The sequence below is a fragment of the Heterodontus francisci genome, chromosome 6 (assembly GCF_036365525.1).
Source record: "Heterodontus francisci isolate sHetFra1 chromosome 6, sHetFra1.hap1, whole genome shotgun sequence".
NCBI classification, from domain to species: Eukaryota; Metazoa; Chordata; class Chondrichthyes; order Heterodontiformes; family Heterodontidae; genus Heterodontus; species Heterodontus francisci.
The window spans coordinates 10177808-10191364 of NC_090376.1; the positions used below are offsets into that span (position 1 = coordinate 10177808).

General features: G+C 44.3%; 1 protein-coding gene across 1 annotated transcript in view; it reads right to left on the reverse strand.

The window, feature by feature from the left end:
• The window catches only part of wnt11 (wingless-type MMTV integration site family, member 11), a 58284-nt gene that overhangs the window by 9488 nt on the left and 35239 nt on the right, over window positions 1-13557 (reverse strand). The window contains exons 3-5 of the mRNA XM_068032770.1: window positions 10552-10787; window positions 9206-9483; window positions 6563-6855 (exon numbers count right to left, since the gene is read on the reverse strand). Of these exons, the coding sequence (XP_067888871.1) occupies window positions 6563-6855; window positions 9206-9483; window positions 10552-10787 (807 nt within the window). The remainder of the gene's footprint in view (window positions 1-6562; window positions 6856-9205; window positions 9484-10551; window positions 10788-13557) is intronic.

The window sequence follows — 13557 nt, forward strand, 5'->3', positions numbered from 1 at the left end:
TGGAGGAAGTTACAGAGATAGAGAGGGGTGAGGCCAGGGAGAGATTTGAAAAGCGTAGAGTAGTAGTGGGGCTGATATCAGGAGAGGAGATAACTGGACGCAGAAAAGTGAATGGTTTGTAGGTTAGTGACAACAACCGTTGACCTGGAAGTTTTGTTAAGTCATTTGTGTTTCTCTTCTTTAAAAAAGGGAGCAGGATACTCATTAATGCATGGAAAGGTCTCTCCTTAATCACTATTTTCCCTTATGAAAGGCTTTAGTTAAAACATCAATGAGTGATTTAGCAAGCGTTGGATATCATTGTGATATCATTGCCTAGTGACAAAGGGTTGCTAATGACTCCTCCAAGGCTCATCAGTTCAAGCAAACTATCCTCTCTCAAACCTGTTCTTCCTGTCCCCACTGTTTCCCTCTGCTCCAATTTACTTGCATACAACTTACAGCACAGCAACTGGCCATTCGCCCCAACATGTCCAGGCTGTGTTTCTACTCCCACCCTTCTTTATCGAACCCTATCAATTTATCCTTCTATTTCTTTCTCAAGTGCTTATTTAGCTTTTCCTTAATTGCATCCATGTTATTCGCCTCAAGCACTCCATGTGGTAGCGAGGCCGACATTGTTACCACTCTTTTGGTAACAAAGTTTCTCCTGAATTCCCTATTATATTTATTGGTAGCTGTTATATTTATAGAATCATACAGAAGGAGGCCATTTGGCCCATCATGCCTGTTGCCGGCTCTTTGAAATTAGCCCAATCCCCCTATCCTTTCGCCATAGCCCTTCATTTATCCCCTACAAGCATTTGATTAATTCCCTTTTGAAAGTTATTACTGAATCCGTTCCCATCTGTTTCAGGTAGTGCATTCCAAATCACAACAATTATTGCAAAAAAAATGTTTTTTTTCCCTCATGTCACTTCAGGTTCTTTTGTCAATTATCATATATTTGTGTCCTCTGGTTACTGACCATCCTGCCAGTGGAAACAGTTTCACCTTATTTACTCTATCAAAATAGATCATGATTTTGAACACCTCTATCAAATCTCCCCTTAACTTTCTCTGCTGTAAGGAAAACAACCCAAGTTTCTCCAGTCTCACCACTAAACTGAAGTCTATCATCCCTGGCACCATTCTAGTAAATCTCCTCTGCACCCTCTCTGAGGCCTTAACATCCTCCTTAAAGCATGGTGCCCAGAAATAGCTGGGCCTAATAAGTGTATCATAAAGATATAGCATAACCTCCTTTCTTTTGTACTCTATGTCTCTATGAATAAATGTCAAGGATCCTATATGCTTTAACAACATCTTTCTCAACTTGTCCTGCCACCTTCAAAGACTTATGTAAGTCCACCCCCAGATCTCTCTATTTCCCCTATAGAATTGTTCCTTTTAATTTATATTGCATCTCCTCATTCTTCTGACCAAATCAAATCACTTGGCACTTTTCTGCATTAAATTTCATCTGCCCAAGTGTCTGCCCACTTCACCACTCTGCCTATGTCCTCTTGAAGTCTGTTACTATCCTCCTCACAGTTCCAAGTTTGGTGTCATCTGAAAATTTTGAAATTATACCCTGTATATCCGAGTCCAGATCATTAATATATACTAAAAAAGAGCAGTAGTCCTAAAACCAATCCCTGGGGAACACAACTGTATACCTCCCTCCAGGCTGAAAGACAACTTTTCACTTATCATTGAAACCTGAAATATTAACTCTGTTTCTCTCTGCACCGATACTGCCTGACTTGCTGAGTATTTCTAGCATTTTCTGCTCTTAGTTTACCACTACTCTCTGCTTTCTGTCCCTTAGCCAATTTCATATCCGTGCTGCCAGTGTCCCTTTAATCTATGGGCTTCAATTTTGCTAGCTAGTCTGTTATGTGGTCCTATCCTGAGTGGCGTGAAACAGGGCTGTGTTCTCGCACCCACACTTTTTCCGATTTTCTTCTCCCTGCTGCTTTCACATGCGTTCAAGTCCTCGGAAGAAGGAATATTCCTCCACACAAGATCAGGGGGCAGGTTGTTCAATCTTGCCCGTCTAAGAGCGAAGTCCAAAGTACGGAAAGTCCTCATCAGGGAACTCCTCTTTGCTAACGATGCTGCTTTAACATCTCACACTGAAGAGTGTCTGCAGAGTCTCATCGACAGGTTTGCGGCTGCCTGCAATGAATTTGGCCTAACCATCAGTCTCAAGAAGACGAACATCATGGGGCAGGACGTCAGAAATGCTTCATCCATCAATATTGGCGACCATGCTCTGGAAGTGGTTCAAGAGTTCACCTACCTAGGCTCAACTATCACCAGTAACCTGTCTCTAGATGCAGAAATCAACAAGCACATGGGAAAGGCTTCCACTGCTATGTCCAGACTGGCCAAGAGAGTGTGGGAAAATGGCGCACTGACACGGAACACAAAAGTCCGAGTGTATCAAGCCTGTGTCCTCAGTACCTTGCTCTATGGCAGCGAGGCCTGGACAACGTATGTCAGCCAAGAGCGACGTCTCAATTCATTCCATCTTCGCTGCCTCCGGAGAATATTTGGCATCAGGTGGCAGGACCGTATCTCCAACACAGAAGTCCTCGAGGCGGCCAACATCCCCAGCTTGTACACACTACTCAGTCAGCGGCGCTTGAGATGGCTTGGCCATGTGAGCCGCATGGAAGATGGCAGGATCCCCAAAGACACATTGTACAGCGAGCTCGCCACTGGTATCAGACCCATCGGCCGTCCATGCCTCCGCTTTAAAGACGCCTGCAAACGCGACATGAAATCCTGTGACATTGATCACAAGTCGTGGGAGTCAGTTGCCAGCGTTCGCCAGAGCTGGCGGACAGCCATAAAGGCGGGGCTAAAGTGTGGCGAGTCGAAGAGACTTAGCAGTTGGCAGGAAAAAAGACAGAGGCGCAAGGGAAGAGCCAACTGTGTAACAGCCCCGACAATCAAATTTTTCTGCAGCACCTGTGGAAGAACCTGTCACTCTAGAATTGGCCTTTATAGCCACTCCAGGCGCTGCTCCACATACCACTGACCACCTCCAGGCGCTTACCCATTGTCTCTCGAGATAAGGCGCCCAAAGAAGAAAGAGAAAAAAAATACTTTAAAGGTCTATATACATATCACCCTCACTACCTTCATCAACTCTTTCTGTTATTTCATCAAAGAACTCAATCAAGTAGTCAAACATGATATGCTTTTAACAACTCCATGCTGACTTTCATTTATTCATCCAAGCACCAATTAACCTAATGCTGGATTATTGTCTTAAAAAAGTTTCCCATGTTAGGCTGACTGGTCTGTAGTTGCCGGCTTTATCCCTTACCCATTTTTAAACAAAGGTGTAATATTTGCAACATTCCAAACCTCAAGTACCACTCCCACATCTGTGGAGGATTGGAAGATTATGGCCAGAGCCTCTATGGTTTCCACCCTTACTTCCCTCAGCAACCTAGGATCCATCCCATCTGGACCAGGTGACTTATTTACATTGAAGGCTTCCATCCTTTTAAGTACATCCTCTTTATTTTTATCCTGTCCAATTTCTCTACCAACTCCTTTACTGTGACATTAGCAGAATCCTCTTCTTTAGTGAAGACAGATGCAAAGTACTCATTTAGTAATCATACCCTCTGCTCCACAATAAGAATTCCCTTTTGGTCTCTAAACAGTCCTACCCTTCCTTTGACTACCCTCTTTCAAGTCTGATGTTTATAAATGACATGGTTCCCTTTTATGTTACCTGCTAATCAATTCTAATATTCACATTGTCTCTCTTATTTCCTTTCTCAGATCTCTCCTGCATTTTCTGTATTCAGATTGGTTCTCTACTGAATCATGAACCTGACATTTATCATAAGCCTCCTTTTTTCATTTTAATCTTTAGTCATCCAGGAAGCTCCAGCTGTAGATGCCCTTCCTTTTCCCTCATGGAAATATGGCTAGTTTGTGCCCAAATTATCTTCTCTTTGAAAGGCCTCCCATCGCCTGTTTATTGTTTTACCTGCCAATCTTTGATTCCATTCCACCTGGGCCAGATCTCATTTCAACTCACTGAAATTAGCCCTCCTCCGGTTGTGTCTTTTCACATTTGATTTTTCCTTATCCATTTCCATATCTACTCTAAACCTGACGATATTATGATCACTGTTCCCCAAATGCTCTCCCACCGAAACATGCTCCACTTGCCCCACTTCATTTCCCAGGACTAGATCCAACACAGCTTCTTCCCTCGTTGGGCTGGAAGCACACTGATCAAGAAAGCTCTCATGCATATTTCAAGAAGTCCCCTCCCTCTTTGCCCTTTACACTGTTATTGACCCTGAAAAGTTGGGGTTAATTGAAAGTCCCATTATCACTACTCTCTAATTTATGCATCTTTCTGTAATTTGCCTGCAAATATGCTCCTCTATCTCCTTCCCACTATTTGGTGGCCTGTAGTACACACCTAGCAGTGGAACATCTCCTCTATTGTTCCCTAATTCGAACCAAATAGATTTTGCCTTTGAACCCTAAGTATATCATTCCTTTCTAGCTTGGATCAATACTGCCACGCCTCCCCCTCTTTTTTTCCCCCTCTCTTTCCTGAATACATTGCACCAAGAATATTAAGTGCCCCATTCTTCCCTTGTTTGAGCCAATAATGCATGCAATTGGTTCTTGCATTAGGTGACAGTTGTGGCTCAGTGGATGGCCGTTTTGCTTACGTCCGAAGGTTGTAGGTTCTAGTCTCACTCCAGAAACTTAAGCACAACTCCACGCTGGTGATGCTCCAGTCAAGAACTGAGGGAGTGCTGCAATGTTGGAGTTGCTGTCATTTAAATGAGATGTTAAACTGATGGCCTATCAAGTGGATATAAAAGATTGCATGGCAATATTTTGAAGACGCGCAGGGGAGTTTCCTTTAGGGTAGAAGTGACAATCTTTGAGAGAATGTAAAATGACACAGCACAGAAGGAGGCCATTCAGCCAGTGGTGCATGCCGGTTGTTTGGTAGAGCTGTCCAACCAGAAACTGAACTGGAATACCATTCCAATGGCTACAAGAGCAGGTCAGAGGTTGGGAATCCTGCGGTGAGTAACTCACCTCCTGACTCCCCAAAGCCTGTCCACCATCTACAAGGCACAAGTCAGGAGTGTGATGGATACTCTCCACTTGCCTGGATGGGTGCAGCTCCAACATCACTCAAGAAGCTCAACACCGTTTGATTGGCACACCATCCACCATCTTCAACATTCACTTCCTCCACCACCGACACACTGCGGCAGCAGTGTGTATCATCTACAAGATGCACCGCAGCAACTCACCAAGGCTGCTTAGACAGCACCTTCCAAACCACGACCTCTATCACCTAGGAGGACAAGGGCAGCAGATGCATGGGAACGCCACCATCTGCAAGTTCCCCTCCAAGTCACACACCATCCTGACTTGGAACTTTATCGCCGTTCCTTCACTGTCACTGTCAAAATTCTGGAACTCCCTTCCTAACAGCACTGTGGGTGTACACTCCAAGGACTGCAGTGGTTCAAGAAGGCAGCTCACCACCACCTTCTCAAGGGCAATTGGGGATGGGCAATAAATGCTGGCCTAGCCAGCGATGCCCACATCCCATGAACAAATAAAAAAGTAAAATTGTCCCTTCCCCTGTTCTTTCCCTATACCCCTGAAAATTTTGCTTTTCAAGTATTTATCCAATTTCCTTTTGAAAGTTACTATTGAATCTGCTTCCACCGCCCTTTCAGGCAGCGCATTCCAGATCACAACTCACTGTATAAAATAAACTCTCCTCATGTTGTCTCTGGTTCTTTTGCCAATTACTTTAAATGTGTCGTCTGGTTACGGAACCTCCTGCCAGTACAAACAATTTTTTGTTATTTATTCTGTATTCATAATTTGGCACACATTGATTAAATTTCCTCTAAACTTTCTCTGCTCTAAGCAGAACAATCGCAGCTTCTCTATTCTCACCAAGTACTTTAACCCAGGTATCATTTTAGCAAAGCTTTCATTAGGGTTGGATTAATTGGATGACATTCTACGTGAGCTCCCAACTCATAATCAACGCCCTATCATGGATTGAATGAGTGTAATTGTCCTTTAGTGTCAGCCAATGATCAGTGGGTAGCACCCTCATCCCCTCAGTCAGAAGGTTGTGGACTCAAGTCCCATTCCAGAGACTTGAGTGCAAAAATCTACGCTGACACTCCCAGTGCAGTACTGCGGGAGTGCTGCACTGTTGGAGCGTGCTGTCTTTCAGATGAGACATTAAACTGAGGTCCTGCCTGCCCTCTCAGATGGATGTAAAAGATCCCATGATACTATTTTGAGGATGGGCAGGAGAGTTCTCCCTGGTGTCCTGGGAGAATATTTTAACCCTCAACCAACACCATTAAAATAAAAACAGATTAGCTGGTTATTATCACATTGCTGTCTTTGGGAGCTTGCCGTGCGCAAATTGACTGCCTCGTTTCCTACATTATACAAGTGACTTCAAAATGTAAAGCGCTTTGGGATGTCTTGGGGGTCATGAAAGGTACTAGATAAATACAAGTTCCTCTAACCATCTCACCTCTCTTGAGTTCCATTGGAGCCCAGTTTTTCATTCTTCGAACAGAAGTCCGGAGAGCTCTGCAGGTACACCAGCTCGTTCTCACGGATGGGCCTGACATCGATGTCCTTTGGAACCAGCTGCTTCCGTGTGCCCACTGGCCGATGGACCACCCTGGTGGCAGACAGGTACTTCTGCTTGAGGTCCTGGGCAATGCTGCCAAGTTCTTGCAGTCCCTTCCAGCAAGTCTTCACTGAGCAGGAGCCGGAGACCCCGTGACATTTACACTTTATTTCGAGCGATGCCTTCAGAGCCTGGAAGATGCAGAACTGTGTCAAAAAATTGTCAGCCGTAGCTCAGTTGAGCTCGCATGCTTGCCTCTGAGATAGAAGGTTGTGGGTTCAAATCCCACTCCAGAGACTTGAGCACAAAATCTAGGCTCGCACTCCCAGTGCAGTACTCAGGGAGTGCTGCACTGTTGGAAGCATTGCCTTTCAGGTGGAATGTTAAACCGAGGCCCCGTCTGCCCTCTCAGGTGGATGTAAGAGGGGATGTTCTCCTAATGCCCTGGCCAATATTTATCCCTCAACTAACACCACTGAATCAGATTGCCTGGTGATTTATATCGTTGCTGTTTGTGGGATCTTGCTGTGTGAAAATTGGCTGCCACGTTTCCTACATTATAACAGTGACTACACTTCAAAAAGCAGTTCATTGGCTGGAAGGTGCTTTGGGACTGCCTGAGGTCATGAGCTTCTACAAATATATTAAAAAGAGTAACTAAAGTTGGTCCCTTAGAGGATGAGGCTGGGGAATTAATAATGGGAAACAAAGAAATGACAGAGACTTTGAACAAGTATTTTGTATCTGTCTTCATGGAAGATGACACAAAAAAATATCCCAAGAAGAGTAGAAAATCAAAGGGCAAAAGGGAGAGAGGAACTTAAAACAATTACTATCACTAGGGAAAATGTACTAGGAAAACTATTGGGACTAAAGGTTGACAAGTCCCCTGGACCTGATGGCCTGCATCCTAGGGTCTTAAAAGAAATGGTTGCAGAGATAGTGGATGCATTGGTTGTAATCTTCCAAAATTCCCTAGATTCTGGAAAGCACCCAGCAGATTGGAAAACTCCAAATGTAACACCTCACCACCACCTTCTCAAGAACAATTAGGGATGGGCAAGAAATGCTGGTCTAGCCAGCGATGCCCACATCCCATGAACGAATAAAAAAAACTCTATGCAAGAAAGAAGGGAGACAGAAAGCAGGAAACTATAGACCAGTTAGCCTAACGTCTGTCATTGGAAAAATGTGGAAATCCATTGTTAATGAAGTAGTAGCAGGACATTTAGAAAATCATAATACAATCAGGCAGAGTCAACATGGTTTTGTGAGAGGAAACTCTTGTTTGACAAATTTATTAGAGTTCTTTGAAGATGTAACAAGCAGGATGGATAAAGGGGAGCCAGTAGATGTAATGTATTTGGATTTCCAAAAGGCATTCGATAAGGTGCCATATATGATATTACTGCACAAGGTAAGACTTCATGGTGTTAGGGGTAATGTATTAGCATGGATAGAGGATTGGCTAACTAACAGGTAACGAAGAGTCGGGATAAATGTGTCATTTTCAGGTTGGCAAACTGTAACTAGTGAGGTGCCGCAGGGATCAGTGCTGGGACCCTCAACTATTTGCAATCCATATTAATGGTTTGGACGAAGGGACTGTGTGTATTATAGCCATATTTTCTGACGATACAAAGAAAGGTAGGAAAGCAAGTTGTGAGGAGGATACAAAAAGTTTACTAAGGGATATAGATAGGTTAAGTGAGTGGACAAAAAGTTGGCAGATGGAGTATAATGTGGGAAAATGTCAGGTTGTCCACTTTGGTGGGAATAGGAAAGCAGATTACTTAAATGGAGAGAGACTGCATAATACTGCGATACAGAGGGATCCGGGTGTCCTTGTACATGAATCACAAAAAGTTATCAGGCAAGTAATTAGGAAGGCAAATGGAGTGCTGGCCTTTATTGTAAGGGAGATGGAGTATAAAAGTAGGGAAGTCTTGTTGCTACTGTACAGGGCAATGCTGAGACCACACCTAGTGTACTGTGTACAGTTTTGGTTACTTTATTTAAGGAGGGATATACTTGCATTGGAGGCAGTTCAGAGAAGGTTCACTAGGCTGATTCCTGGGATGAAGGGGTTGTCTTATGAGGAAAGGTTGGGCCTATACTCATTAGAGTCAGAAGAATGACACATTAATTGAAACATACAAGATTCGGAGGGCGCTTGACAGGGTAGATGCTGAGGGGATGTTTCCCCTCGTGGGGGAATCTAGAACTAAGGGACACAGTTTCAAAATAAAGGGTCTCCCTTTTAAGATGGAGATTAGGAGGAATTTCTTCTGTCAGAGGGTCATTAATCTTTGGAATTCTCTTCCCGAAAGAGTAGTGGAGGCTGGGTCATTGAATATATTCAAGGCTGAGCTGGACAGATTTTTGATGTACAAGGGAGTCAAGGGTTATGGGAGGCAGGCAGGAAAATGAAGTTAAGACCACAAACAGATCAACCATGATCTTATTGAATGGCAGAGCAGGCTCGAGGGGCTGAATGGCCTACACCTATTTCTAATGATTTTATGATTTCCATATGTTTACCTGTCGTCCGACCTCACTGTTGTGCAGATTCATCAGTTTATTCGCTTGTGATCCGGATTTTTTCATTTTCATCGGCGAATCTGAGAATTTGGATCCCAGCACGATTCCGTAATTCAGGTTGTCATTGCAGCCTCCCCATCGGAATCCTGGCCCGGGAGCCTCAGAAGCCATTGGACCACAGGAGCAGCCAGGGAGGTCTCCTGAAGTGCAGGCTCTGGCTATCGTGTGGCTGATAGCGGCAGCAGACAGAGCATAGACAAACGCTGACTCTCTGGTACCTAGAGTGAGAAGTGAGAGTCGATGAACTCACCCCATGAACAGTGTGAGTTTCAAAACTGTTGCTGATGGGGTGGTGGGGAGCAGACACATTGCACGGAATCTCATCAAGGAATTCCACCCCAGCAACAACAACTTGCATTTATATAGCATCTTTACCATAGTAAAACATCCCAAGGCACCTCACAGGACATTTATCAAACAAAATTTGACACCAGCCGCATAAGGAGATATTTGGACAGGATGGTGATTGGGAAGCGGAAGTTCAACCACCAAACATTTGGGTTGGATGAATGGATGAGTGGGTGAGTGATTACATGGACGGGTTGATGAATGAAAAGTTAGCTGGATGAATCGATGGATGAATGGGTAGATAGATGTATCGGCAGATTGATGAATGGATATGGATGGGTGGATGGAAGAATGGGTTTATGAACGGATTGATAAACTGGTTAACGAGTGGGTTGATGGATGGATTGGTTGAAGGATTAATATAATAGACTATGAATTACCTCAAAATAAACCAGAAAAATGAAATCAAAAGCCAAATTTAAATTACCAAAATATTTATTTCACTAATGAAACTCCTCAAAGAGTATTTTGCTCATCGATAGCTCTGCCGAGAGAAGTTTGATACAACCGAGTGGCTTTCTAGGCCATTTCCGAGGACAGTTAAGAGTCAATCTATTAAGTAAGGGACTGGAGTCACATACAGGCCAAATTGGGTAAGGAGGGCGAAAGGATATTGGTGAAACAGTTAGGTTTTTATGACAGTTCGACAGCTTCATAGTCACTTTTCCAGGCTTTTTGTTTCCAAATTTTATAAAGTAAATTCAAATTTGCAAAGTGCTATGGTGGATTATTAGTTGAGGCCTCTATTAGTAGGGCAGTAACATAACCACTATGCTCTCATCCCATTACCTCTTAGCTCCATAACAATGGGGACTGTACTGCAGTCGCTATAGTAATTTGTCAGCTGTGAAGCTCTTTAGGATATCCTGAGGCAATGATAATGTTTTGTATCAATGGAAGTACTTCCTTCATTTAATATATCAGCAATAACGATTTACCTCTCTCCAGGTCCGGTGGAAAGTAGGGAGCCAGCTCAATGGAAGAGCAGTTCCACCTCATGTCAGAGAAAGTTTTCTGGCAGGTTTTCTTGACCTCTTGAGCTGCCTGAATGATGCTCTGCATGAGGTCCAGATTGCTCCGGCAGAGTTGCTGCTGAGCTGAGACCAGACCCTCCAAGTGCTTGCAGTTCTGGGTCTGATTGAAGGGCATCGCTGGGTCAGTCCTGGCCAGAGCACTGGATGGAAGAGAAATACAAGGGTCAGCCACTTTCAAACTTAGTCCCTTGCAAGATGCGCTTGTTCATGTCTAATGGGGTTATCCATCCCAAACAGTAAGGAGAGGGCCATAAATACAAGTCCAAGTCGCCTGTTTCGGTGGTGTAAATTTCATGTGATGCTTAAGACCTTTAATGCAGCAAAAGATTCCAAGGTATTTCATATTGGGGGGGGGGGGGTGGGGTGGGTGGGTGGGAGACTGAGGGGAAAACAGACACTGAGCAGGATTTTAGGGGAGAGGACTGAATACTTGTTTGAAGCATCAGGCTTTGAGTAGGCTCATTGAAGGGAGAAATGTAGCAAGGTGGAGGGGTGACAGAAGCACATGGCTTTCAAATGGGACCTTTCACCAAAATCCTGTCTGCCTGATCAGTTGGACATAAAAGCAATATTCGAAAAAGGGCAGGGAGGTTCTCTGAGTGCCTTGGCCAACCATCCTCCCTTAAACAACACTGCTAAAGACAACGGCCATTGATCTATTCTTTAGCTGTTTGTGGGACCTTGCTGTGCACAAACTGGTTGCCATGGTTGTTACATAACAGCAGCAATTGCGTTTCAAAATGACTCAATTGGCTGAAAAGCACTGAAACATCCTGAGGATATGAAAGTTGTTCCATAAATGCAAACCCATTCTTTCTGTCTTTCTTCCCTGAGCACAATGACTGAAAGTTAGTCTTAGAGTCATTTACGGCACAGAAGGAGGCCATTCAGCCCATCTGCCAGTGATGATGGGAGGAGGTAGATTGGGAAGGGACAGTAGGCCACTGTTAGCCAGTGTCAAAAGAGCAGAGGTTTAACCATGCAGATAGTGCTGGAGGAAGTTGCAGAGGTTGGATGATGGTGAGGATTTTCAAATCAATTGGGGGTGCAGTGCAGTGCAGGGTCTGTTTATGACATCAGCTGTGGCTTAGTGGGTAGCACCCTCACTTCTGGATCAGAAGGCTTTGGGTCAAGTCCCACTCTCGGGACTTGAGCACAAAATCTAGACTGACACTTCAGTGACAGTACCAAGGGAGTGCTGCACAGTTGGAGGCACTGTCTTTCAGATGTGAAACCAGGGCCCTGTCATCCCTCTTAGGTGGATGTAAAAGGCCACAATGCTAATTTGAAGAAGAGTATGGGAGTTCACCTTGTGGCCAATATTTATCCTTAAGCAAGATCTTCAAATATCTGATTATTATCAAATTGCTGTTTGTGGATGAGAGTTCCTTTGCATGATGAAATGTTTTCCCAATTTCACTCCTGAAATGTCTGGCTCTAATTTTTAGACTATGCCCCCTAGTCCTAGACTCCCCAACCAACAGAAATAGTTTCTCTCTATCTACTCTGTCTGGTCCCTTCAACCTCTTCCTGATGTTTACAGCCCCTGCCAGTTCTGAGTACAATACACCAAGCAGGAACTCTGCAGTTTTTTTAACAAGCTACTCTGTGCTTTGATCTTGATTTTGGTAGTATCTGACATCCAGTATTCACACAATTAGAATAAAAGAGTTTTATAGCACAGGAGGAGGCCATTCAGCCCATCACAGCTGTGCCAGCTCCCTGAAAGCTATCCGCTAACCAGTGGATAGCACCCTCGCCTCTGAGTCAGGATCTGGTGGGTTCAAGCCCCAGATAATTTAGGCTGACGTTCCAGCACAGTACCGAGAGGAGTGCTGCATTCTCGGAATACCGTAGGAAACTCAGCAGCCAATTTTCACACAGCAAGATGCCACAAATAGCAATGAGGTACCTTTCCAGGTGATTCGATTCTTGCTTGCAATGTTGGTGGAGGGATAAATTTTGGACAGGATACCAGGGAGAGCTGTTCGCCCTTCTTCAAAACAGGGCCATGGGGTCTTTTGTGTCCACCTGAGAGGCAGACAAAGCCTCAGTTTAACATCTCACCCAAGGGACAGTACCTCCAACAGCACAGCACTCTCTCAGCAACTGCACTGAAAAGTCAGTCCAGATAACATCCTCATCTGAAATGGGATGTGCACCACAACCTTCTAGGCACAGAGGCAAAAGTGCTACCCACTGAGCAAATGGAAAATTAGGAAGGATTTTACAGTATTTGGAATCTCCGAGCAATTTTCCTGTCTCTATACATGTGAACAGGTGATTCAATGTGTTTAGATGGAGTAACAAGATAAATCCTCTCCAATATCTTTGGATCCTAGTTTTCTAACCCTCTCTCTTGCAACAGGGAGTTGGCCAAATTCTGTCCACATGTGTGACTTCTTTGGGGTTTCTTCTTTGCAAAAGTCTACCAAATGATTTATGCGACAGATGTCCAGCCAGGTTGGGAACTTGGGAAAATAAAACTGTCTGTTGGAGAATATGGAAAAAATTTACTGCTTGCTTTGAGGGAAGTTAAACTGCTCCCCAGGACATTGCAATCAGGCGTTATATCGCATCAATCTGTCTAACTGCAAGCGGACTGTTGTTTTTTAATTCGCTCCCACTCCCGCTTCTCCCCCCGTCTCCTTTCCACGCATACCTCTTCCCTGTGGGTATTCATCACGTGCATTTACACAGGCTGGGATGGTGTAAAATTTATTTTTTTGGTTGGTTAATGAGGCTTGGGGAGCTGGCTGGCTATTGTACAACCTGTCCGCTTTTCATTTGCACTGGCACTGGCAGCCATGGCTCAGTTGGTAGCATTCTCGCTTCTAGGTCACAAGGTTCTGGGTTTAAGCCCCACTCCAGGACTTGCACATTAAAATCAAGGTCAGCACTCCAGTGCAG